General features: G+C 43.4%; 1 protein-coding gene across 9 annotated transcripts in view; it reads right to left on the reverse strand.

Moving 5' to 3' along the window:
• epb41l2 (erythrocyte membrane protein band 4.1 like 2) overlaps nucleotides 1-27,309 on the reverse strand; it is a 96,291-nt gene that overhangs the window by 57,739 nt on the left and 11,243 nt on the right. For all 9 annotated transcript variants that reach the window (XM_081377963.1, XM_081377970.1, XM_081377967.1 and 6 more), the window contains exons 2-3: nucleotides 3,595-3,760; nucleotides 69-467 (exon numbers count right to left, since the gene is read on the reverse strand). In XM_081377963.1, the coding sequence (XP_081234089.1) occupies nucleotides 69-467; nucleotides 3,595-3,747 (552 nt within the window). In that variant the 5' untranslated portion in view covers nucleotides 3,748-3,760. The remainder of the gene's footprint in view (nucleotides 1-68; nucleotides 468-3,594; nucleotides 3,761-27,309) is intronic.

Below are 27,309 nucleotides of genomic sequence, written 5' to 3' on the forward strand. Positions count from 1 at the left end.
TTATATCACAGCACTGTTGATGAAAACGACTAAAAGTGTCCCGTGTGTGTATGAGCAGCGGCTCTCACCTGTGTGTCAGCACTGCCGACGGACTTCTCCTCCTCTTTCTCGTTCTCCTCCTCCTTCACCTCCTCTGGCCTGCTCTCCTCCTTCTCTTCCTTCACCTCCTCCTTCACTTCCTTCTCCTCCTCTGTTTTCTCTGAGCTTGGGGCGGCTCCTGCTCCGTCCGGCTGGTGTTTCGGCTCGCTCTCCTCCTCCTCCTCCTCCTTCAGGCTCAGGCTCTGGGGCTGCTCTGCGCTCTCTGAGGCTTGGTCTTGGCTCTGTGACTTCTGTCGTTTAAGCCATGGAGGCAGGAAGCGAGAGATGCCCTTCTCCTTCTTCTTCTGTCCGCCGGTGGCAGGAGGGCTGCTGGGATCGGGAGACGAGGACTCCTCCTGCGGGCTCTCCGGCTCCGCGCTCCGGCTCTCCTGCGGGACCGACATATGCAACACTGAAGATACTAGTGTCAAATCAGTTCAGACACTGAAGAGTCAAATCAGAGTCAAATCAGTTTAGACACTGAAGAGTCAAATCAGAGTCAAATCAGTTTAGACACTGAAGAGTCAAATCAGAGTCAAATCAGTTTAGACACTAGTGTCATTTTTACCACATACTAGGGATGTGATGGTGAGGATATTTTCCCACTGGTTAACCAACATGTGACAACACATGGGGGGGGCGGGGGCGTATTATTCTTTAGGGCTGGTCCGAATACCATTTTTTGAGCTTCGAAGCTTCGGTAGTAATGAACATCGAATATTCGAAGCTTCGGAGAGAGGGTGATGAACATATTCTTCTCTCTAATAAAGGCAGGAATCTCTGTGTCTGTCTGTCCGTTTGCATTTTGATTATTTCGAGAACCGTTCATCCAATCGACTTCACAAGGGAGTGCAGTGTCGCATTTGGTGCAATATAGATAGATACGCGAGATGTTCAGAATTAATAAACTTATAATAAACTACAGAACTCGAGCGGGAAGCGGCGCACCTCACGCGGGCAGGGCTTATATGCTCCTAACGGACACTGCACGAGTGATATAAAACACACACAGGTCTGTTAACTTAACTTACTTAGCAATACTTTTAATAAGGTAGTCTAATATTTTTCTGACTAACAAATTACTGACACAGTAAAGGGTAGATTTAAATAAAGAAAAATGCAATTTAAATAAAGAAAAACGCAATTTAAATAAAGAAAAATGCAATTTAAATAAAGAAAAACGCAATTTAAATAAAGAAAAATGCAATTTAAATAAAGAAAAACGCAATTTAAATAAAGAAAAACGCAATTTAAATAAAGAAAAATGCAATTTAAATAAAGAAAAACGCAATTTAAATAAAGAAAAAACGAAATTTAAATAAGGAAAAAAATGAAATTTAAATAAAGAAAAACTAAATTAAGTTAAATTAAAAACGAGATTAATTTAGATTGATAATAACGGGTAAAAAGCTTAATACATTTTGTTTCTATTATTCCACAATGTCAAAGCAACGCAGCTTAACCCAAAACACAAGCTCAGGTAAGCACTTCTGTCCACACACACTCCGCTGTTCTGCACTTCTGTCCACACACACACTCCGCTGTTCTGCACTTCTGTCCACACACACACTCCGCTGTTCTTTACTTCTGTCCACACACACACTCCGCTGTTCTGCACTTCTGTCCACACACACTCCGCTGTTCTGCACTTCTGTCCACACACACTCCGCTGTTCTGCACTTCTGTCCACACACACTCCGCTGTTCTGCACTTCTGTCCACACACACTCCGCTGTTCTGCACTTCTGTCCACACACACTCCGCTGTTCTGCACTTCTGTCCACACACACTCCGCTGTTCTCATGCGCTTCTGTCCACACACACTCCGCTGTTCTGCGCTTTAGCCAGAGAACACTCCTGTTGCAGGAACACTTTAGTAGGCCAAGAAGAAGCAAATATATTTATTAAGTATAACGAGGTTGGGTTCCTTCAACTGTCCATCCTATTAAAATGGCTAGGCTATATAAGATAATTGGAAAAAGAGTATTGTATTTCGTCAGATTTTATAGTGTTGAACATATTCAAGCACGAATGAGAACCGTTTCGAGGGGGATGTGCAAAAAACAAACGAATATTCAGATGTCAAATTTTCAAATCGAATACCAACCCACTGAACGAATATTCGGGTCCAGCCCTATTATTCTTAAAGGGGTCATATAATGCCATTTTTGTACAAGCTAATATGATTCTTTAGGGTCTAAATTAAAAGTTTGTAATATACTTTAATTAAAAATTCTCATTAGTATTGTAAGAAAACACTAATTTTACCTGGTCAAAAACAGCTCTGTTTTCAGCACGCCGTTTCAGTGCATGTGTCTTTAAATGATAATGAGCTTTGCTCACCCCGCCCCTCTGTTCTGGGCGTACACCGTTTCTAACACAATAACCACGCGTTGTTCATTATAAACGTGGGATTATGAATTATATTGAGAAGGTCGTACATAGAAAACATGCCGTAATGTACCCTGAGTGTAAACCTTAGATGCATTCATTGTGAAGCCTGCAGCAAGGTTTGCAAATTTCGCATAGATTATTATAAATACTAATATAAAGGTTAATAAAACATTACACTCACATCTTCTGGAGGTTCAGCAGGAACACGTTGGTACCGATCCGTTTTTTTCTCGTTTGTAAAGCTGTCTGGTGTGAAATGATTCGCGCAAACATGAAAGCATGGACGATCGTGGGGAATCCCCGTGAGGGAATCCCCGCGTCAATCCTTTGGGCATATCGCTTCAAAAACAAAACTCAGCCACTGTTTCTTCAACGGCTCGGATTTAGGAACATCCAAATTACTGCTGTGTTCCTTATTTCATCTAAGAACAGAACACCACAATCGCTTAGACGCCATTCTGCTCCAGCATATCCACAATGGCGGACTACTATGACGGCTGTCACAGCTCACTCAGGGCGGGTCTTGTGTTGCAACACAGCTGTCAATCACAATAGCGGGAGGGGCGTACGATCTTATGACGTCACAATATCGAACGGCTTGATTTCAGAGAGGGTCAAACATATAAGGAGATTAAAACAAAACCACTGGATGGATTTTTATCATGATAGGATGGTTGTGTACAGGCACTGCCAACAGACATATCAGTGCAATCAACTTGTAAAAGTGCATGTACCATTATATGACCCCTTTAATGAAAAAAACAACAACAAAACAGTAAGAGAAATCCGCTTAAATAGGCGCTTTTACATTTCACTTCGACATCAAATATTCTTGTCAGTCAGCTCGTCACTGTCGTGATAAATGAAACCTGACTCCTGCTGCTGATCTGTGACTCTTCCGGCTCACGATTAATTAACCAGACACGTTCAGTTTTTAATTGTAGTGTCTGTTCTCTAACTGAACTACATGATTTTATTACACAAAAAACATCTAATGTGGGCAAGTGATGTAAGCAGTGTTGCTTCTGAACACCGGTCACACAGACTATCGCAGCAAGCCCACCGCATACAGTACTTGCTCAAATCAGTGTGTTGTGGAACGCACTGCAGATCTCAGCACTACCTCCGGTTGGGCGGCACTGGCCACGGGCTGGGCGGCGCTGTCGGCTGGTTTGTCGGGCTGGTCTGTCTGCACAGGGTCCGTCTGATGCTGAACTTCAGGAGCCTTCTCCGGTTCCTTCTTCACATCTGTCTCTGATCCCACCTCTGTCGTCATCACGCCCGGCACACTGGCACACAAGAGTCAAGAACACAGAGGTTAAGAGTCATACCATGAGCCATCACATCTTCTGAGGTCAAGCAGACCCAACCGACCTGCAGACACGACTCGCTCATGACGTCTCAGATCAATAAGTGTCCACATTTACTCCATAACACCTCATAAGTGTCCATCATTCCTGATGCCTTATTTAAAGCCCATATACGATATCACACCATTTCATTTAAAGACAATAAATAAAACATGCATAGCATTTTTTATAAATGTTAATCAATCGAAATATATTTTAAGTATGAATTCAATTGATTAGATATTCTTTGAGTATTAAACCTTAATTAAACCATTAATTGTACAAAAAAACAAGGGTGAATGTGCCTCAGCGCAGATAAGGGGCCGTATGAAACCTGTTTAATAACATTTTATTAATCAGCGTGCCTTAACTAATTGAAATCATAAAACTGCAAAAGTAGTTTAGCGTAAATTAAATTTTTAGGGCCTTATGAAATCTATTTAGATATTTATCCAGTCATATAACTCTTTATATGGAGAGTTTCTGAAGGTTCAGCAGCTAAAAAACATGTTTATTATTTCTGAGAGCAGACCTGGTTGTTAAAAACTAAATCAGCTTTACTCATATCTTTCATCATCATGGGAGGAAGTCTTTTTCAGCACAGTGAGTCTGATACCGTGAGAGACAAGAGAATCACTGGCTGAAGATTGAAAAGCATCAAAACGCTCTTTCATGTTATCAGAGCATCAGAACAAAGCCTGTATGAGCGAGTCGTCAAACCCCACCATGAGCAAACACACACACACACACACACACACACACACACACACACACAACACACACACACACACACACACACACACACACACACACACACACACACACACAACAAGCTCAAAGCAGCGCTCATGCAACACTGCAATAGTCAAATGAGTGAATAACTCCCATCCTGCACATTTTACCAGGTTTACATCCAGAATTCTGCAGGTATTGATTTCCACTGATATGAGAAATGCCATCAGGGCTCAAGACCAAATTGTTTTACTAGGAGCACTGTAGCAGTGCTAACCATAACCCTAACTGTAGCAGTGCTAACCATAACCCTAACCCTGTAGCAGTGCTCCTAGTAAAACAATTTGGTCTTGAGCCCTGATAACATTTCTCATATCAGTCGAAATCAATACTGAAAATTGTAGGAGCACAAGCAGAAAGTGTTGACGCACACATTAAATCGTCCTGCAACGCAATTATTCACATTTAGAGCTTTGAAATGCTGGAGAAAGTTGTGTGAAGCACTTGAAAGTCCTTGAAAAGTGCTTGAATTTCACTCTCAAAAGGTTGTACGAACCCTGAAATGAATCATAAAAACATTCGACTATTTCTGCCACAATACCATGGTTACAGTAGCATAGCGCTAATACGTTAAATCTACTAGTGCTGTCAAAAGTAAAAAATCATTGGCCATTGTGTTCACACACTCAACATGTCTGTGATTGGCTACAATGATCAACACTTCAAACATGTTGTAAATGGACATCTTTGACGCTTGCAAGCGCTCGGTGAAGAGCGTCAAAGATGTCCATTTACAACATGTTTCCCATCAATGGTATAAAAGCTGAAGTGGGTCCAGAATTTGGACTTAAACATGGTTTGGGCATCTATTATTTCTCACAGTGCTGTCTGCCATCACATTATAAACTTTTTCTTAGGCTAGTTAACTTATATTCACGTTTATGTGTTGATACTTGAGAGCCACCTTGAGGAGCCATGAAGTAGCAACGCTGGGAGCAGGGAAATCTATATAGAGCGCCTTACTTTAACTAAAATATCAATATTTGGCGCCTGCGCATCGATTCTTGTATCACACAGAGGAGGAAACTCAAAATTGCCCAATGGATATTCTGTTCCGCCCCTGGTTATAAGCCACTCAAACTCGCAGTGCTATCAGGTGGATCAGCGTCTACTACGGATCACAGAGCTGTACGTCAATAGCCGCGTTTCCATTACCCTTCAAATTGCGCAAATTGAAAATTGCGAATTGAAAATACGCCCAATGGAAACACGTCAATTTCGCAAAAACTCCCATTTATCGCAAACAAGTTTTTCCGCTCGCATGAGGGGGTTTTCAGGCAATTCGAAAAAAAATATTTCGCAAAACTGCAATGGAAACAGTTTTTGTGCATTTACAGTCACCTGACGTAGATGACGCGGTGTGTTTGGACAGAATACGAGACAGAGCTCTTTATTAAACTCATATAAGACAAAAGAATTACAGGAATAATGGATTCTAAACCTCAAATAAATGCCACAATCAAGACCTCGCAGCAGAACTGAGGGAGAAACACCCAGAAACTCCTCATATGAGCCGCTCACAGTATAATAAGGGTCGTTCCTCATCATTAATGCTTGGAAACACACACACATCTCCTTCCATTAATAATAATGGCCAGAGCAGTGGCTGCTGGGATATAGTACATAAACCCACCAACGTCAGTTGCCATGGTTTTTGGAATGACTTTACTGATCGCGAGAGGAAAAATTAAGTTTTAGTCGCATAACATCGGTCAGTGAAAACACCGTCATTTCGCAATAGTTTTTTGTCAACATTTAGAAGAAAAAAAAAGAAGAAAAAAAAAAATCGCAAACGTTTTGCGCAAATCTGTAATGGAAACGCGCCTACTGACAAGCAGCACATTCAAATTTTCTAAATCGTATTAAGCCAAATCGGTTTAAGCGTGATTTCATGTCACTTGCGATTAATCGTGCAGCCCGAAGCCCTAGTGACTATAGAGCTTGATCAGGGTGGACGTCATGTGTGGATGAAAACACAGTCCTCTTCCAGTCTCTACAATGGCATGTGATGTATAAGGCTCCTCCTGCATTACATCATTTTCACAACACACAACTTTCAACATGGTTTCATGGAGTTTCTGAATACTGAAAGGTTTTGGAAAGATATTGAACAATTGGTATGTTGTTTTACAACAGTTCAAACCACTGAACACATTGTACTTCAGTCCCTTCCAGCGTTGTTTTCATTCCTGTCCAAAAATTAATTATGGCGCTGCCCTGACTGAGATCTACTGCACACACACACACACACACACACACACACACACACACACACACACACACACACACACACCCATCTCAGGTTCATCATGATCACAACATTCCCTCAAGATCGCACCAGGACCAGTCAAACATGCTGGGAGTTTCAGAGAGCACACAGCTGTTACAACACACACACACACACACACACACACCAGAGAGGCGGCCAGGGGAAAACCACTGATGAAAGGCAACAGCAAATATGCTGTGAGAAAGAGAAAGCATGCATGACATCATCACGTGTGGGGCTTGTCCTCAAACGCACATGTGATGCGTGTACATCAGAGCAACGGCCCTCTGGGTAACCGTGTAACATTAGACAAACCCTACCTAGAGTTCGGGCTCAGGAAGACTTTTGTTCTTTTGAAAGAAAAACACTTTTATTCATTTTATTTAACGTGTCTACAATTAAACAAGAACTCACAACAAAGAAATACATGTTCAGTTTCAGATCTGTGAAGGTTCAGCTGCAGATCACGAGTAAAACACTCTGTGTGTGTGTGTGTGTGTGTGTGTGTGTGTGTGTGTGTGTGTGTGTGTCACTAATCCACAAACTGCAATGCTTGCAGATAACAAATCAACACAAGCTGTCAAAACTAATCAGGATCCAGAGCCACACACCACCCGTGTGTATGTCAGTCTGTCAGTCTCCAACACACACCACCCGCGAGTATGAGGCTGGCGGGTTTGGCCACAATATAGGGGTGCAACAATATATCACAATACAAACATGCAACAATATGTATCACTGATAGTGACAATCTGTATTATGGATAGTTCACCCAAAGTGAAAATTACTGTGTGAGAAAAAATTCAAGTTAAGACAAGTTTTAGTGTCAGTACAAGCGGCAACACTCTAATCTGAGAAATGAAGCCTACCCGGAAGTGCGAAAAACTGCAATACATCGAAACTCCGCTAGAGGGAGGTCCCAAAAGGGAGTAAATGTCCATAGCCCCCATGTTAAAATGTCTGTTTTCACAGCATAAATTCATGTTTTTACAGGTTGGTCCCATGGACTTTTTACATGGACTGTGAGGGGGGTGAATTTTTTTCTAACTCGTTAGTTTAGATCATATTTAGATATAAAATGTATGACAAATAAGGGCGTGGTTAACTTTGATTGACAGCTTGATTGACAGCTGATAACGAGCTTAGGCAGCGCCAAGGAGAATGACAACATAAGAAGCGCCATTTTGTAATTTACAGTTACTCTGGCGTCTCTGTGGTGGTTAAACATGAGATATAATTCATCTTGTGTATATCTAACGGGCGATTTTTGGGCTCGTGAATCTATAATTTGTTCCCTGGCCAATCGTTTTGGCTGTGGGGAGGTTTCATAACTTTATAAGCTATTTAACTTTAACGTTGTATGGTTAGACTAGAGCGCTGACTTTGTATGTTTGACTGAATTGTTTGCTTTATTTGTATAGCTTCTTGTACCTTTTACTTATACTTTTATAATGGCTAATATTGATAAAACTGAAATTTAACAAAAAGAGACTGGGTTGAGTGTGGTCATTTTAAATTTTAATACAACGAAGATGATCTGTAATGTTGTTTACGGCAACATCGGTTGTTTAGTACAAATGCACATATTGCCTGGACCATATTAAAAAGTTTAATATTTTTATATTATATAAATCGAAAAGAGGCAGGGTTGTGTTTTATATTTCGTTTTGTTATAAATAGGCAAACGTTATATGCAGTGAATATAATCAATACGCGTTGCCTGAACCACATTTGTGTGGCTATAATGTTTAAGATTTCTTTAAATTAAAATGAAAAGAGGCAGTGTGGTGTTTTATAACATATTTCGTTTTATTGATGCCTAAAATATACATACAGAGATAACCGGAGTAGCAGAGCGAGCGGAGTGACGCAGAATAACCAGACTTGCGTCCTCGGGAGTCATTCTCCTGAGTTGGACTTGGCAATTAAGTCCGAACTTTGCATACTTGCTATCGAGAAACGCCTAATGTCGGCGCTTGGCTTCTTGTGACAAACACGCCGAAAAGTAAGAACAAGATCTGCTGTATGTCATCCATTGTTGTTTATGTTGCTTTCTTCCCGTGAAAATGACATCGTTCCAGTCTCACACAAAGCCCGCCCTTTTACCCATATATGGATTGGCCAGAAGGTGGGCGGGGTTAGGATTTCCCGAGATTTTCCAAGATGGCGAAGCCCATACCCCCCATAAACGGCCTCAAACCCGTTCTTCGGAAAGTCTATGGGTGACGTCACAGACGCTTTGTCCATATTTTTTACAGTCTATGTGTCAGTACTACATTAAACTAGTAGGCTATATAATGTTGAATATAATACATATATATATTGAATATAATAGTAATATACAGCAACGGGGGAATATTTGTGTGTCCTGATTAGGGCTGTCAAAATTGTTCAAAAATGACGTTCGAATATTCCCTCTAAAACACATACGAATATTCGAACTATTCGAACATCTGGTTGCGCATTTTGTCAATGACGCGCATTACGTCAATAACAGGACAAATTAATACAAAGAGACATAACTACTTGTATAGGTAGTTAATTTAAGTTTAAACATATTTGACAATGTATTACCAACACAAAATCAAGTAAATAAACTAATGGCCAAGACCGCAGACCTCACTCTCGCTCACTCGCAGGCACTCTCTCCCTCCCTCGCCCTCGCGCTCGCGCTCTCTGCGCATAACGGTTTAAAAATGAACAACAACAATAAGCACATGTTGAGTGCTGATCAAGAGTTTTGTGCAAGCAATTTAAGGTTGCGACTCTTGTCCCAAATATAGCAGGCTTCATTCAGTGATTGAAACAAATTTATTAACATTAATTGAAGTTTTACAGTATAGAACCGACATTGAACGCTCCGAGCGAGCTGTGCTGTGGTAAACGTGGAACTTTTCTGTTTAACGTTAAATAAAATGAGGCACACAATTTTCGAGATGTGACCTCATGTTGCTAGTGGTCGAATGGTATGCTATCTGTATCTTACATAGATAGCTTGCATACTACTTTATCTCGCGGGAGTCGTGGCTCCACAATTTTACGTTCTACCGACCAAAATCCAAAGTACTTCCAGACATGGCTTAAAATCACTTTCTCTGCTGCGGTCGAGTTGAACTTGGGCTCTGCACTTTCTGCCATCTTCCATGCAAGTCAACTTTCAGCAGTGACGCTGTGCTAGACAGGGCGACCCTGACGAGACAGCGCGCGCGCCCACTCGCAAAGCAGACAGCCGCGCCTCTGCTTCCGCGGGCGTGTTTTTCCATATTCGAAATTCACATTCGAATATTAATTTTCACTTTCGAATTTCTGTTTTTTAAAACTATTCGAATATATATTCGAATTTAGAATATTCGTTGACAGCCCTAGTCCTGATAATGCCAAATGTCTGATGTTACCAGTTAAAAGTGGCTGACACTATTTTACATATATCTAGTCAGTGAAAGAGTGCAAGCATACTTGTCTAAAATAACTCAGTATTTTCATCTTCAGAATCATGAATATTGTTATTCTGGCGTCTCTATTGTCCTGTGCTTTGGGTTTCAGCACTGAGTCCAAGCCTGTTCATTTACACACACACTGTAACACAAAATCAGCATTTTAATCAACAGTAACATTGTATTTGTTATCCTTTTATCACATGTCTTGGAGTATCGCAATAATATGGTGAGTTCAGTGTCGTGATATGTATTGAATCGTGACGTGAGGGAATCGCTACACCCCTAGAGCAATCCCACAGCTAATGTCAGACACCACATACGAAACACCGTAGCCTCGTGCGTCCTGATGGTTATCTAGATCCGCTTCTCCACAGCAGGGCTGCCCTAAAACACGCTCTTAAACACACACAACATCACCGTCTCACCAGCTCACTGAAGTATCACTAGATCGGGCGTGCACATCAAACAAACTAGCAATTTTTCACATAAAAAGAAAAGACACTTATTCAGTCGTGCCCGTTTGATGCACAACACAAGTCCATTAAGACCAAAGGCTCACACACACATTCAGAGAAATACTAGATCATGTATGTCACATTTCTATTAATCTTCCAGGAAATGATGCGATGTGAGGAGGTTTGAGCGATCTCTCTCTACTGTCATCCCTTCAGTCAGAGCAACAGAGGCTCATGGGAAGAAGACAGGAGCTATGAGTTCACCAGAGAATGATTCATGGGAGGCAGGAGCAACGACGGCACAGGGAAGAGACAGATGAACATAAAACCAAATAAATACACGATTATAATCATATATGTTTAAGTCCTTCAGGCAGTCTCAGGTATTTATTATAATCATATGATTATCAATAACTCTTCTAGCTTGATGATAGTCTGAGCAGCGTCTGAAACGTTTTGAGCACTTCTTGTGTTTATTTGCCTCTTCACGATGAATGCTTGCTGTATTCCTCATTTGTAAGATGCAAAGTAAATGTAAAATTTATTTATATTAAGGCAATGATTCTTTAGCATTGCATATAAATATATTTCTGCCTCATACTGCGATCATAATCCCCATCAGATCGCAAATAAGTCATTTCAAACACTCGCTGGTTTCTGAAAGAGCGCTTTGAGCTGAACTGGTTTAAGATGTGTTAAATGTTGAAGTTAGCTGGTAGTCTGGTCTGATGAGAAATGAGCAGCGGAGCGTCTCCTGACTCGGATCAACTCCTCAAGCCCCAGGAGACGCTCCGGACGCTGGGATTCGGTGCGCCAAACCCCCCCGAGGAAGCCCTGATGAGGCCCGATCAAGCCTGGTCATGTCAGGAGAAACACTTCTGGCCCTGACACGCACCGGCACACTCTGTGTGTGTGTGTGTGTGTGTGTGTGTGTGTGTGGCAGGTGTTCTGGATTTGCATCTATTGTGTGATAGCTTTATGAATGACATTTAATGCACTGGATGCCGTGTGTGTGTGTGTGTGTGTGTAAAGCTTTTAAAGCAAACATTTCCCATGATAAGCACACAAGAGACAACAGAGCTCTGAACCGTCTCTGAGCAAACACACCGCCAGAACTCTTGTTTGTCAAACGCACCATCAGGAAACTCATAAAAGGAAACTTTTCATAAAATGAGAAACAGCCAGTTGTGTGTTGGGAAGAGGCCAGTTGAGATCTGCACACTGTATCAAACAGAGACAGTAAATCACAGGAGACAGCCGCTGTGTCCCGAGTCAAACACTCCTCCACTATCCCGTTCATCCCGATACAGGACTCATAAACAGCAGGAGAACAGTCCCATGATGCCCCACTGCTTCCACTGAGACACATCTGATGGACACTGCACTGTCCCACAAGGCCACAGGAGAGGATCTGTGATTGACAGTGAAACAACTGATGCTGGTAGGTCATGTGACCGTCACAACATGGCAGATGACGTATGTCCGAGTTTCATTAATGCAGTAGAGCTCGTGCGCCAGAGAAACGAGGCCGCCATCTTTACAATATTGTCTTTTAACTTCCGCTTTTGCGGTCGCTCTGTATATTTCTATAGCATTTCTGTCCAGGAGTAATTAGCTTTTGAAGAGCATTTACTTAATGTAAAGTTAACGGAAGTTATCATGAGGACTGTAATGTTTAAATACTTAAAAATGTAAGTAAATCATACTACAAACATGGTAAATCATGGTAAACTATAGTAAATCATAGCAAAATGCTAGCTACATGCTAATTATGTTAACTTCTTGTTAAAAATCTAAAACATCATGCTAGCATTATTAGCATGTTCGCATGATAAACTATGGTAAATCGTGGTAAATAATGGTAAACTATGGTAAATCATGGTAAACCTTTGTCTGCCTGACAGATAAACCCTGTTTCATCACAAGACGTTCTCTTGAGCAATAATGCGCACAGCATCATGAGCGGCACATAACCCAGTGCTCCGGTCAGCTGACGTCCTCTCATCTGAATCACCACTGCACTCGGACAGATGGCGCGTGTGTGTGCGTGTGTGTGTCTGTGTGTTGGCCTGCTTTACTGCCGGACATCCACAGGAATGTGATCTGAGAGATCCAGCGGGTTCATTTCAATCACACACACACACACACACACACACACACACACACACACACACACACACACACACACACACAGTGAAAACCCCCCAAATATGAAAATACACTCACAACACATTAAACTTCTCTGTGTACGTCTGAGTTTCTGTGACTGTTACCATTTGAGTTACATTTGACTGGGTTCTAGCTTTAGTTCTCGCCCACAGCAAAACCAAATGAGTGTTTAGCAGCACCAGCTTCATAAGCCATCATGAGGTCAGACTACAGCGCGTCAGCACACACACACACACACACACATCAGACTACAGCGCGTCAGCACACACACACACACACACACACATCAGACTACAGCGCGTCAGCACACACACACACACACACACACACACACACACACACACACATCAGACTATAGCGCATCAGTAACTGCATTACCAGCTCATCTCCTGTCCGGCTCACTTCACCAGAAGATCTGAGTCTTGTGACGGCAATAACAGAAGTGATTAAAGTCACCTGACGGCAGCTGGAGAGAGGCTCTTACTGTGCTGGTCCGCTCACACACACACACACACACACACACACACTGAAGCAGTCATGAGCAGTTCAGTCATTGTGTTACATGTTTATTTCAAACATTTCATGCATACTGTAGATAAGTGCTTGTGGTGTACAGATGCTCACATCTGCACAGAGACTCAGTGTGTGAACTACACACACACACAGGCTCATCAGGGCAGATGGTTTGGGTCAGCAGTGTCACCACACACACACTCATGCGGAAGTAAACTGGGCTGTCGGACACTGCGGAGAGTGAACACACTGAACGGTTTCATGAGTGTGTGTAACTCGTTCATAATGTGTGATCAAGCTCACCTTAGGGTGTACTCACACTAGGTACGGTTGCCATGAACCGGGCCCGAGTACGATTGTCCCCCCTCCCCACTCCCCCACTGGCCTGCACTCACATAGGGTTTCAGCATTCGTGCCGGAGCACGCTTACGTCATTATGGTGTGACGGTTTCGGGATAAACAGGAAGAGCGGCGCATCGCTCTGAGTCCATCGCTCTGTTTACTTTGTGGATAATTTTGAGTCGTTTGGTCCACAGCCCTCTCACAGCCTGTTGTTAAACAGATCTATCGCCTTTGTGGCACGAAAATTTTCACGTAATCGTGCTGCTCGTATGAGGAGGTTTGCGTCACGCGTCCTGTTCCGTGCCCCAGCACGGTTAGCGCTCACACTGCATGCGAACCGCGCCCGAGTCCAACTGAACCGTGCTCTGGCCCACCTCTTCCAACCGGGCCAGGGCCGGCTAATCGAGCCGCGCCCGGGCACGGTTCGGAGCACTCACACTAGTCAAACGAACCGCGCTTTGGTGGTCAAACGCACTCGGGCACGGTTCAAACTGGCTAGTGTGAGTACACCCTAAGACTTCATAAACATGACACACATCCACAAGAGGACTCCAGCACACACACACACTCACACACACTATTACACAGCTCATCCATCAAGATCTGATTGGATTATAAAAAGCGGATTATGATATTTATTGGTTAATATTGTTCACACCCACCCACTCGGCCTTGATGATGTCAGCGGACGGTTGCTGAGATTGTGAAGATGTTGTAATGACATGAGCTGGTTAACCGACTCCATGCTGACATTAAGAGGAGCACAGAGCTAGACAGCTACAGCAGCTCATTTGCATACAAAATATCGGCTCCATTAAAGTGAATTTGGAAAAATGGGAAAAAAAAAAAAAAAACCAAGACAGAAGATTCATTTCAATTTGCGTATTTATGCACTATTAATAAATAGAGCGAGTAGTGTGTTCACACCGACAATTCAAAAGGGAAAAGGTGCACTTCAAACACCGGGATGATGCAATTACCCGGGAAAAGATGAAATGTTGGGCACTCCCTGCACTCACACACACACTCTCACACACACACACACTCTCACACACGTCTGGTTTACTATCTTTGTGGGGACTCTCCATAAACTTAATGGTTTTTATACTGTACAAACTGTATATTCTATCTCCTTACACTAACCCCACCCCTAAACCTACCCATCACACACACACACACACACACACACACACACACACACACACACACACACACACACACACACACACACACTAACCCTACCCCTAAACCTGCCCATCACACAAAACTTTCTGCATTTTTACATTTCCAAAAAAACTCATTCTGTATGATTTATAAGCTTGTTTACCCATGACCTCAGTTTAGGTCCCCACTGTGACACGAGTCCCCATGAGTCTGTGTGCATTCAGGTTGAAGTCCCCACCGGGATAGAAAAACAGGTTCTCACACACTCTCACACACTCTCACACACACTCACACACACTCACTCACACTCACTCACACACACACACACACACACACACACACTCACACACACACACTCACACACACACACACACTCACTCACTCACACACACACACTCACACACACTCACACACACTCACACACACTCACACACACACACTCACACACACTCACACACACTCACACACACTCTCACACACACTCTCTCACACACTCTCACACACACTCTCACACACACTCTCACACACACTCTCACACACTCTCACACACTCTCACACACTCTCACACACTCTCCCACACTCTCCACACACTCTCACACACACTCTCACACACACACTCTCACACACACTCTCACACACACACACACACACACACACACCACACAACCACACACACACACACACACCACACACACTCTCACACACACTCTCACACACACTCTCACACACACCACACACACACACACACACTCACACACACCTCACTCACACACACTCTCACACACACTCACACACACACTACACACACACACACTCACACAACACACACACACACACACACACACACACACCACACACACACACACACACACACACTCACACACACTCACACACACTCACACACACTCACACACACTCACACACCCACTCACACACACTCACACACACACACTCACACACACTCACACACACTCACACACACTCACACACACTCTCACACACTCTCACACACTCTCACACACTCACACACACTCTCCACACTCTCACACACACTCACACACCATCTCACACACACTCTCACACACTCTCACACACACTCACCACCACACACTCTCACACACACACACACACACACACACACACACACACACACACACACACACACTCACACACACACACACACACACACACACACACACACACACACTCACACACACACACACACTCACACACACACACACACACACACACACACACACACACTCACACACACTCACACACACACACACACACTCACACACTCACACACACACACACACACTCACACACACTCACACACACTCACACACACTCACACACACTCACACACACTCACACACACTCACACACACTCTCTCACACACTCTCTCACACACTCTCACACACTCTCTCACACTCTCACACACACTCTCACACACTCTCACACACTCTCACACACTCTCACACACACTCACACACACTCTCACACACTCTCACACACTCTCACACACTCTCACACACTCTCACACACTCTCACACACTCTCACACACTCTCACACACACTCTCACACACTCTCACACACTCTCACACACTCTCACACACACTCTCACACACACTCTCACACACACTCTCACACACACTCTCACACACACTCTCACACACACTCTCACACACACTCTCACACACACTCTCACACACACTCTCACACACACTCTCACACACACTCTCACACACACTCACACTCACACACACTCTCACACACACTCTCCGCTAGAGCACATGGTGCTTCACTTGGGACACATCTAGACTCCGCCTGGATTTTCACATTCGGCAGGTTAAATGGACCCTGAAATGAGCCCTATATTAACATTTCAGCATCACCTGACCTGTTGCCCATGACGACAGCTGCATATCTTTAAACATCATCCACTCAGGAAAAGGGTTGGGCACCGAAAACGGCACCGATATGGAACCGGACCGAATCAAACCGCAGATTTCGGCGGCACTTAAAGCCTCAGCGGTCGGCTGAATATCTGCCCTCTAGTCCGAGACGGACGCAAGACGCATCATCACCGCATGTGATCGCTAGTTAACCCTTTGACGCGTACGATCGTTCACACTGGTGTGCTTAATGTTCAGATCACGTGATCATCTGAACTCAAATCTGCGTTGGCTGACGAGACGGACGCTCTCAGCGCTGTTATATAGCCTTATCACAACTATCCTGTGTCTCTGAACTGCGGTGTGTACTAACATGGCGGCCATTGTGTGTTACAGATCAACTACATGAATCATGATCCTTATAAAGGTTTCTTAAATGACAAAACACATTCACTTACATGTATTTAAGAATAAAAATATCAGCCAATGACTGACTGACATAACGCAACCAATCACAGTTGGTTTTGTTCCACGTCATGTTTAGTGTGAACATGTGAAGTCGACGTCCCTACAATAACAGACCGGCGTACATCTAATAAATGAATCATTCTAGAGCGCTGTGCAAGTTTACTGCAACAAGAGCCGTGATCTTCACATACTTTTGAAATCCAGCCTTCAGCTGATCCTGAAGAGCTCAGTGTCTCAGTTGTAAACATGACAGCGTTCTTCTTCCACGAGGAGTTTCATCATGGCACTTAAAGGGGTGTGTGTGTGTGTGAAGTTTTAGCTCAAAATACCCCACAGATATTTTTATATCGCATGTTAAAATTGTCACTTTTTGAGGGTGAGCAAAAACGCTCCGTTTTGTGTCTGTTCCTTTAAATGCAAATGAGCTGCTGCTCCCGGCGCAGGGGGCGGAGCTTCAAGAGCTCATGTCCTTTTACCTCACACACACACATGCACTGAAAATTTCAAAAACTTTTAGCCTTTTAAAACTTTTAAAACTTTCAGCGATGTTTAAACCGGAGTCTGAAAGATGGAGAGACTCAAGAAAAAGTGACAACATGTAGAAGCAACAGGACATTTCTGAATGATTAGATGATGAATTTATGAAGCTTATGTGGAGTTATCAGGAGAGCCGAGGGCGAGGGCGGCGCGGCTTGGACGTGAGAGCGGCGAGGAGAGTTGAAGTCAGGTCAACTTTATGGTAATAAGCTATGACGCGGTTCGGCGGCAACCAATCAGAATGTAGAAGTCCTGCGCCTGAGAGGATTCCAGAGAACGCAATCCTGTAAACATTGGGTTAAAAAGATCACGCCGTCGATCTACGTCAGAGCATCAGAGATCCCCGAATCTGTCTCCGGCGTCGCTGGCAGGGCGGCGGTGTGAACGTACAGTAAAATGTTAATATATACAGTTAAGAATTTTTTATTTTATTTTATTTTTTTCAATAAAAAAGCCATTATATAATGTCATTCACCATCATTTTGAGGCTTTTTTTTTTAAAGCATCGGTTCAGGGACCGGTACCGTTGTAAGAGTATCGATTTGGCACCGGTATCGAAAAAACCCAAACGATACCCAACCCTATTCACGACCCGGCAAGGTCAGTGTTTGACAGTTCGAACACACACTGCTCCTCATGGATGTCGTGGGTTTTTTCCGCCTGCTGCCCCTTCAGTTGCCGGGGCTCAGGGTTGCTATGGAGACGGGCAGTTCCTGGTTACGCATGCACTTAGTGTCATGTCAACTCAGCAGCAATAAAAGAAGGTCAGCGCTGAATGCAGAGGGCCGCACACACACACACACACTGAATCTGTGATACCACCCGCTGGGCTGGAACTAATCGCCCTCGTTTACGAGTTTTAAATAAACTGGAAACATCCCTGAATACACTCCACTATAGTGAGTATGAATTATTCATCGAGCGTTAGAAACATGCACACTCGGCCTGGACTGAGGAGCATTTCATCACTGGTGTGTGTGTGTGTGTGTGTGTGTGTGGAGGAAGAGTCCCTCACAGTCTTCATCACTGAGAAAAATCACTCTCTCACATCAAATTACTTCATTAATCAAACATTTCTAAACTTCAAGATCCTGCTAGAGCCTCTGTGGCAAATCTGAGAGACAGTTCAAAGATATTGAAGGAGGTTTATCACTGGTCAGCATTTACAACATTACAGCAATATTAATAATTGGCTTAAGGAAATACAAAATCTAATCTGTTTTTATAGTGTTAGGGTCATAACCTCAAGGTATTGGCAAGGGCCTCACGATTCGATGTCACGATACGGTCTATCGCGATACGATACATTTTGCGATATATTGTAATACTTTTTTTGTTTAAATCAAACATGTAAAAAATAATAGAGGTGAACATAATTGCTGTGCCAGCTGAGGTATTCTGGTCTGTGTACCACATTGTATTAGAAAATACAAACTTCCATTCTGATTTATTAGCTAAACTATTAGCATTGCAGTGTCACTGAACAGCGAACACGCTGAAATGTATGAAGTGCATATTGTGTCACTGAACACTTTTAAATAAAAATGTAAATGCCACGATAAAAAAATAAATTAAAAAAAATGTAAAACTGCAAGTGACTGTAATTGTAAATAAAAAAATTAAGTGTATTAAATTAAAACTGAAAGTCAGTATGTTTAATATTCAACAATATTATTGATCTGCCTGACTGACACCATTATGTGAGAACTGAACTGAGCTGGACGATGACATCACATACATATATGAATAAATGAACTAAATTAATAACTGATGATTTTTACAACCTAAACGAATCGTAGTGGTCTTACTCAACACGGACTACGACACTATGTTCTTCTTGAGCTGCTGTAAAGCTAAACAAGCTTGGGTCCAATATTTTCCTGTTATCACTGTAAAGCTGTTTAAAAAAAAAAAAAAAACTGTGCGCTTTATAAATAAAGGTGACCTGACTATGCTCTGCTATGCTGTAAACTATTTTGATATTTGATATTTGGATAACTCATCTGCGAGCCGCGATCACAGCGTGCGCATCCATAGAGCTCGCCTTATTCAGCGATCTACAGGAACTGAGGAGGTTCGACACAGAGGGATTTAATGAAGTAACGTCATTTTAAATCTGTTTAAAACAATAAAAAAAAATAGCGATACTAGGAGGTTGGAATATCGATACACATTACTACCATGAAAATAAATATCGCAATAGTTAGCTGTGTCGATATTTTGGCACAGCCCTAATCTCTATATAAAACTTACATTTTTGGATAACCAGTGTGTTGCGTGAATCAAAACATTAGCTTCTGACAGTATGAAGATGAACAAGACACACACACACACACACACACACACACTCGCATTACAAACAGAAGAAGCCTGATGAAGTTGAAGTACTGTATTAATTACAATGTTTCAAATCAATCCTACAACCCAAGGTCATGTCTGAGAGAGTCTTTATGTGTGTGCATGTGTTTCTCTATCAGGGGGCCGGCAGGAGACGTCTGGGAACCACTGGTGTAGTGATGCTCAAAGGTGGCACACGTGCATGTAATGACTGCATGTTATAAATAGCCAACAGATATATGAATTATATAACATTACAGGGCAGAACTGTGAAATAAAGATAAATCAATTATCTCTAATTCAGACAGTGAGTGTGTACACTGACAAACCTGGCGTTTCAGCCGTGACTAATCTAAACGCTTCTGATTGGTCAATAGAAACATGTGTGATTGGTAAGAGTGCTCAACAAAAGATATATTATAGATCTGCTCATGTAGTTATATCAATCAACACTTCTCATTCTTTTTTCGCTTTAACTGCGACAGTCGTAATAGGGCATTTTTTGTCCCTTATTCTTAAATTTGAGGGTCATATTTGCTCATTTTGATGGCATTTTTGCCCCAAGCCCCCGTTCCTATCTAACCCTGACCACAATAACAATATTTTAGCCTATACTAGTATAGTGCTATTATATTTTATAATAAATTAAATTGTGCTTTCTCTAGGTCTGCATGTATGAAAAATACACAGCTGAAAATCCTCCTCAAATTTCTTGTTCTGGGCAAGAAAACATGGGAACACTTTATAATAACTGCACGCTATTAATCATTAGTTGAGCATTAGTAAACAGTTAATTCATCATTTATAAAGCATTAATAGACATTAATAAGCAGTTTATAAATACAGCTATAAATGCTTTATTCTTGATTTATAAGCATATCTATAATGGGTTTAATAATTGTATTTTCATACTTTGTTAATGATCTATTCATAATTTCTAAATGAAGTATTGCATTATTTACAAACCGGTTATTTAGGAGTTGTCAGTGGTTCATAAGATCACTAAGTAAATGATTAATAAACTGTTTAAATACATATTTAACTGAAAATAAATTACTTCAAATATAAAGTCCCATCGTACATAATTTCCCCAGTTTCTCCTGGAAATAAATCGCATTAGGCAAGCTAACTGTGCTGCCAATTCAGTTTAATGTGTTTTCTGCTTCAAAATCTAGTGAGCTGCCCACATAGACAGCCTTTATAGCCATCATGGCCGCAAAATAAAAAAATAAATGAAAAAAAAAAGGCAGGAAGTGACAACATTTGACCCAAGAGATTGACCTGAGAATGACCCTGCCATGAGCTCAGTGGAAAAAACCCCATCCAAGACGACAGAGGAGGCAGGAGACACTCAACGCAGAGCCGGATATACGAGCGCACATTCATCTGTGTGTGGAAATACTGTAGAGTTCAACCTGGCGTAGATCCAGAGTTTACTCTAACTTCTATTGCTTTCTATGTTTACAACCCTTCCCCACCGTCACAGCGCTAGTAAAGCGTGAGGTTTAGTGAAGAGTGCAGTCCACATCTTGAGCGGATCAATGAGAGAGGAAGATCACAACACACACACACACACACTGATCCTGCACATGAGCAGCTCATACATCACCACATCAGCCCGAACGCTTCCAGCTGTTTGGATGAACTCGATCAGTTCTGGAGCGCGGACAACATGACATCATGGCGTTCCCACCCATCCGAGCCGGACCACAGAGGACTGGACTCCAGATATCCGACCCAGAACTCACTGCTCTCCACAAACACAAGAACACAAGCCAAAGCCGTGAGGAGCACAAGCTCAGTCCAGATGACATTACAGACTCGACACACTCACGCTCACCTGCATCCTTTACTTCACCTGCTTTAAAAACACCCCGTGAACGTTAAAAAAGGACTTTATTCATTATATTTATCAACTATCTGACCTCACACATTTCGGCCACCCACCTGCTACTAATAAGGACGTACATGAGAAAAACAACTCATTTGTTAATGGAAACCCATCCCATGAGCGAACGCTTGAAAACATTTCGCTGGATGTAATCTGTGCTGCCATCTGTCCCGAACGGCCTTGTGTGTTTGGGTGCAGAAAAAAAAAAAAACAGTGTTGAAAATGTTCATGTCATCAGTTTGGCCTCCCATCTGATCCCAACATCAGGAGATTACACAGGAACAACACAACGCCAATCATATTATGAAACACAGAGGGAGTGGGTCGATCCTGAGCCGGCACACAGAATCAGAGTCCCGTCATGATGCGGTCGCTGTCTCTGGGGCGTTCCTTCGGGAGGAGAGATGTTTTTCCTGACGGGCCCTGTGGACACTGCGGTCTCCATGCGTTACAGCTGACATCATCCATCGGCTAATCATTAACATGACACTGTTGGCCACATCAGAGACTGATCCACGCTCTTCACACAGGCACACACGTCAGAAACCGCGGCCCTACGTCAAAACACCGCAGAATCCAGTCGGAGAAATGGAATTTACTGTGGAATGCAGAATGTCACAAAAGTCAGATGAATAAATCAAAAGTAGGGCTGGACACTGAATCAAGTACTGTAGGCGTTTGGTCCTCTCAGCGCGCTACTCTGTTGTGTAGCATTTTGAGAAATTAAATTGTTACAGTCCCTGTTTTATCCCTTAAAACTCATCTTTAAATCACCAAAATTACACATTTAAAAGTTTTTTCCTTGAAAAAAAAATCTTCTTGCCTTAAAATAGCTTGAACGTAGGCTAACTCTACACACGTGGCTCATTTAGTATGCGGTTCTATGAATATGCAAATGAGCCATTATTGTTTTAATTTTAATACATTAGTTTTAAGAATTCAATTGATTAGACAGTATATCCAAAATATTCAAGATTTGTAACAACTTGAAGTTGGAAATGTCATTTTCAGGTCTATGCTCAAAGTTGGACTGAGAGTTAACAGGTTATACTAGTAAAAACCAGAAATAAATTTGGGGGAAAAACAGAAAAGAGGAGCGGCATCTTTCGAGACGAGACACACTTTCTCAGGGCAGGTGTCGTGTCCTACAGCACAGAGGTAGAGCTCGACCTCACTCGTCACTTCACTGAAGCGTTATGCTGTTATTTTAATAAGGTGTGTGGAAACGGGGACAGGTCTGAGGGTGCGCTTCCTGTCAGACCGTGCCCTCCTGATGCGGGGGCATGCTGGGACAGCGATTGCTCAACCATTCGGAAGGGTTGTGGGAATCTGTGCACAAGAGAGATCATCAGCCCATCCGCCCACAGAGACCCGTCACACACACTTCAGGCCAGTGTTCACTTCAGCTGCTCACTACACCAGTGTCTGAACACTGAGAGATGTTATGGATCTGATACAAAATGGATGAACTTAATATAATTTAAACGGATGAGTTTTAAAAAAATTGTCGAAGTCGAATGTGACGAAGTCGGCCAGCTAAACAGACGACGCCAGCGCTGTGACGTCTAAGTTGGCCAGCTAAACAGTCGAATGTTTAGACGTAGAAGTTGGCCAGCTAAACAGACGACGCCAGCGCTGTGACAAAGTCGGCCAGCTAAATAGACGATGACAGCGCTGTGACGTCTAAGTTGGCCAGCTAAACAGACGACACCAGCGCTGTGACGTCACAAGTCGTCCAGCTAAACAGACGACGCCAGCGCTGTGACGTCACAAGTCGTCCAGCTAAACAGACGACGCCAGCGCTGTGACGTCACAAGTCGGCCAGCTAAACAGACGACGCCAGCGCTGTGACGTCACAAGTCGGCCAGCTAAACAGACGACGCCAGCGCTGTGACGTCACAAGTCGTCCAGCTAAACAGACGACGCCAGTGCTGTGACGAAGTCGTCCAGCTAAACAGACGACGCCAGCGCTGTGACGTCGAAGTCGGCCAGCTAAACAGACGACGCCAGCGCTGTGACGTCGAAGTCGGCCAGCTAAACAGACGACGCCAGTGCTGTGACGTCAAAGTCGGCCAGCTAAACAGACGACGCCAGCGCTGTGACGTCGAAGTCGTCCAGCTAAACAGACGACGCCAGCGCTGTGACGTCGAAGTCGGCCAGCTAAACAGACGACGCCAGCGCTGTGACGAAGTCGGTCAGCTAAACAGACGACGCCAGCGCTGTGACGTCGAAGTCGGCCAGCTAAACAGACGACGCCAGCGCTGTGACGTCGAAGTCGGCCAGCTAAACAGACGACGCCAGCGCTGTGACGTCGAAGTCGGCCAGCTAAACAGACGACGCCAGCGCTGTGACGTCGAAGTCGGCCAGCTAAACAGACGACGCCAGCGCTGTGACGTCGAAGTCGGCCAGCTAAACAGACGACGCCAGCGCTGTGACGTCACAAGTCGTCCAGCTAAACAGACGACGCCAGCGCTGTGACGAAGTCGGTCAGCTAAACAGACGACGCCAGCGCTGTGACGTCGAAGTCGGCCAGCTAAACAGACGACGCCAGCGCTGTGACGTCGAAGTCGGCCAGCTAAACAGACGACGCCAGCGCTGTGACGTCGAAGTCGGCCAGCTAAACAGACGACGCCAGCGCTGTGACGTCGAAGTCGGCCAGCTAAACAGACGACGCCAGCGCTGTGACGTCACAAGTCGTCCAGCTAAACAGACGACGCCAGCGCTGTGACGTCACAAGTCGTCCAGCTAAACAGACGACGCCAGTGCTGTGACGTCACAAGTCGGCCAGCTAAACAGACGACGCCAGCGCTGTGACGTCGAAGTCGGCCAGCTAAACAGACGACGCCAGCGCTGTGACGTCGAAGTCGGCCAGCTAAACAGACGACGCCAGCGCTGTGACGTCGAAGTCGGCCAGCTAAACAGACGACGCCAGTGCTGTGACGTCACAAGTCGTCCAGCTAAACAGACGACGCCAGCGCTGTGACGTCACAAGTCGTCCAGCTAAACAGACGACGCCAGCGCTGTGACGAAGTCGGCCAGCTAAACAGACGACGCCAGTGCTGTGACGTCACAAGTCGTCCAGCTAAACAGACGACGCCAGCGCTGTGACGTCGAAGTCGGCCAGCTAAACAGACGACGCCAGTGCTGTGACGTCACAAGTCGTCCAGCTAAACAGACGACGCCAGCGCTGTGACGTCACAAGTTGTCCAGCTAAACAGACGACGCCAGCGCTGTGACGTCACAAGTTGTCCAGCTAAACAGACGACGCCAGTGCTGTGACGTCACAAGTCGTCCAGCTAAACAGACGACGCCAGTGCTGTGACGTCACAAGTTGTCCAGCTAAACAGACGACAACAGCGCTGTGCAAACACTTCCGTGTTTGATTACTGGAGACTGTAGAGAGAGACTGGAAGGTTGCCGCTTGGTTAAAGCACGTTACAGCTTATTCACAGACGCACACTGACGGTAAGACCACTTGACAGAGGTTTAGCTGTCCATCCCCGTCCCAGTGAGTGCGTGTTTCTCTCAGGCTGATTAGAAAGAGAGAGGAGGAACAGCCTGGGGTTTGGCTTCTTCCCAACCATAGTTAAAAACAGCTTATCTGCAGGAGGCCAATTTGCAGAGCCAACCTTTCACCTGAAGCCCAAGAGATGAAGTCATTTGGGTAAAATGTGCTCCTCAAATCGCAGCGCTTTAACAGCACGTGTCCTGTAGAGCACTGCTGGATTTGTCTTGCAAATACTGTCGTGTGCAGCAGTCATTGGGCTTCGCGAGCATCATTAGCCAACTGTAGCTGTAAATCCCATCGTTTGACAAGTGTGAGTCCCAAAAACATTCCCAAACAGCATCATGGACCCGTGTGGTTGAACTACAGTAGGGCCCTATAATTTCCGCGATCACGGAATCGCGGACGGAATCGCGGAATTGGCAAATTAACGCGGAATCTACTGTCAACGCGGAATTTCGCGGAATTTTACATATTTGGAATAAAATTCTGTTTTTGTGTGGGAGAAAAACGTATGTCTGAGGAAAATGGCATATTACTGAACGAAAGAGCAGAGGCCCGGTCGCGCGCGCGTCTTCAAACTGCCTTGCTCTCTCTCACTCCCTCGCGCTTATTAATCTAAATCAATTGAGAACTGACACAATGGTAAAAGATCGGAAGAACGAAGTTTCACGTGGAGCATTCGGATATTTTTTTCCTGAATTAGGCTACCGCTGGGTGTGAATTGTGCAAAAAAAAAAACTTTTTTACCTTGCCTTCTCTGAAAAGCATTCCACCCATTCAGCTGACATAAAAAAAAACACTTTCAATAAACTAAACAAAACCTATCCAATGATGAAATGTTTTCTGTGTTGACAAATCTTGTGCGATGTCCTAACTGCTGGGATAATCACACAACGCGTACAAGTCTGCTAATGATACGTCCGATTCGCGAACTAATGACTCATTTGAACCGATTCACTTTAATGAATGGTTAAAACAACTGGTCTGTCCAACGCTGAATCGGTTCGGTGTATAACAAAATCGGTAACACTTTACAATAAGGTTCCATTTATTAAACTCTAGTTAACTAGATCAGTTAACATTAACTATTAATAAACTGCACTTCTACAGCATTTATTAATCTTTATCAATGTTAATTTCACCATTTAGTAGCCTACATTATTTAAATGAAAAGTTGTATTTGTTAACATTAGTTAGCTTAATGTAGCCTACTGTGTGAAGTAACATAATAAAAATACAGGGTTAGGGTTAACTAAGATTAACAAAGATTAATAAATACAGTAACAAATGTATTGCTCGTGGTTCATGTTAGTTAGCCTAATACATTCACTAATGTAAACAAACCAAACCACATTTAACACCTCTTAAAATGAGAATTTTGTTTGTTACCTCAATAAATTTAGGGTCATTCCTATTTTATCTGTGTACATTTTAATCATTAACATTAAAAACACTATTTTTACGACTAAAATAACAGTAAAGGGTAAAAAAAAACTGAATTCCCAAAAATTTAAACGGAAAAACGGAATTTGCAAAAATTAAAACGGAAAAAACGGAATTTGGGAAAAAATAAAACGGAATTTGGGGAAAAATAAAACGGATTTTATAGGGCCCTACTACAGCTCTCGGCCTGTGATTAGGAGTGTAGTTTCGTGTTACTACGACAAACTCTAGATCAAACAGCTGGAAGTGAAATGATCTACGGTT

The sequence above is a fragment of the Scardinius erythrophthalmus genome (assembly GCF_964197995.2).
Source record: "Scardinius erythrophthalmus genome assembly, chromosome: 11".
Classification (NCBI taxonomy): domain Eukaryota; kingdom Metazoa; phylum Chordata; class Actinopteri; order Cypriniformes; family Leuciscidae; genus Scardinius; species Scardinius erythrophthalmus.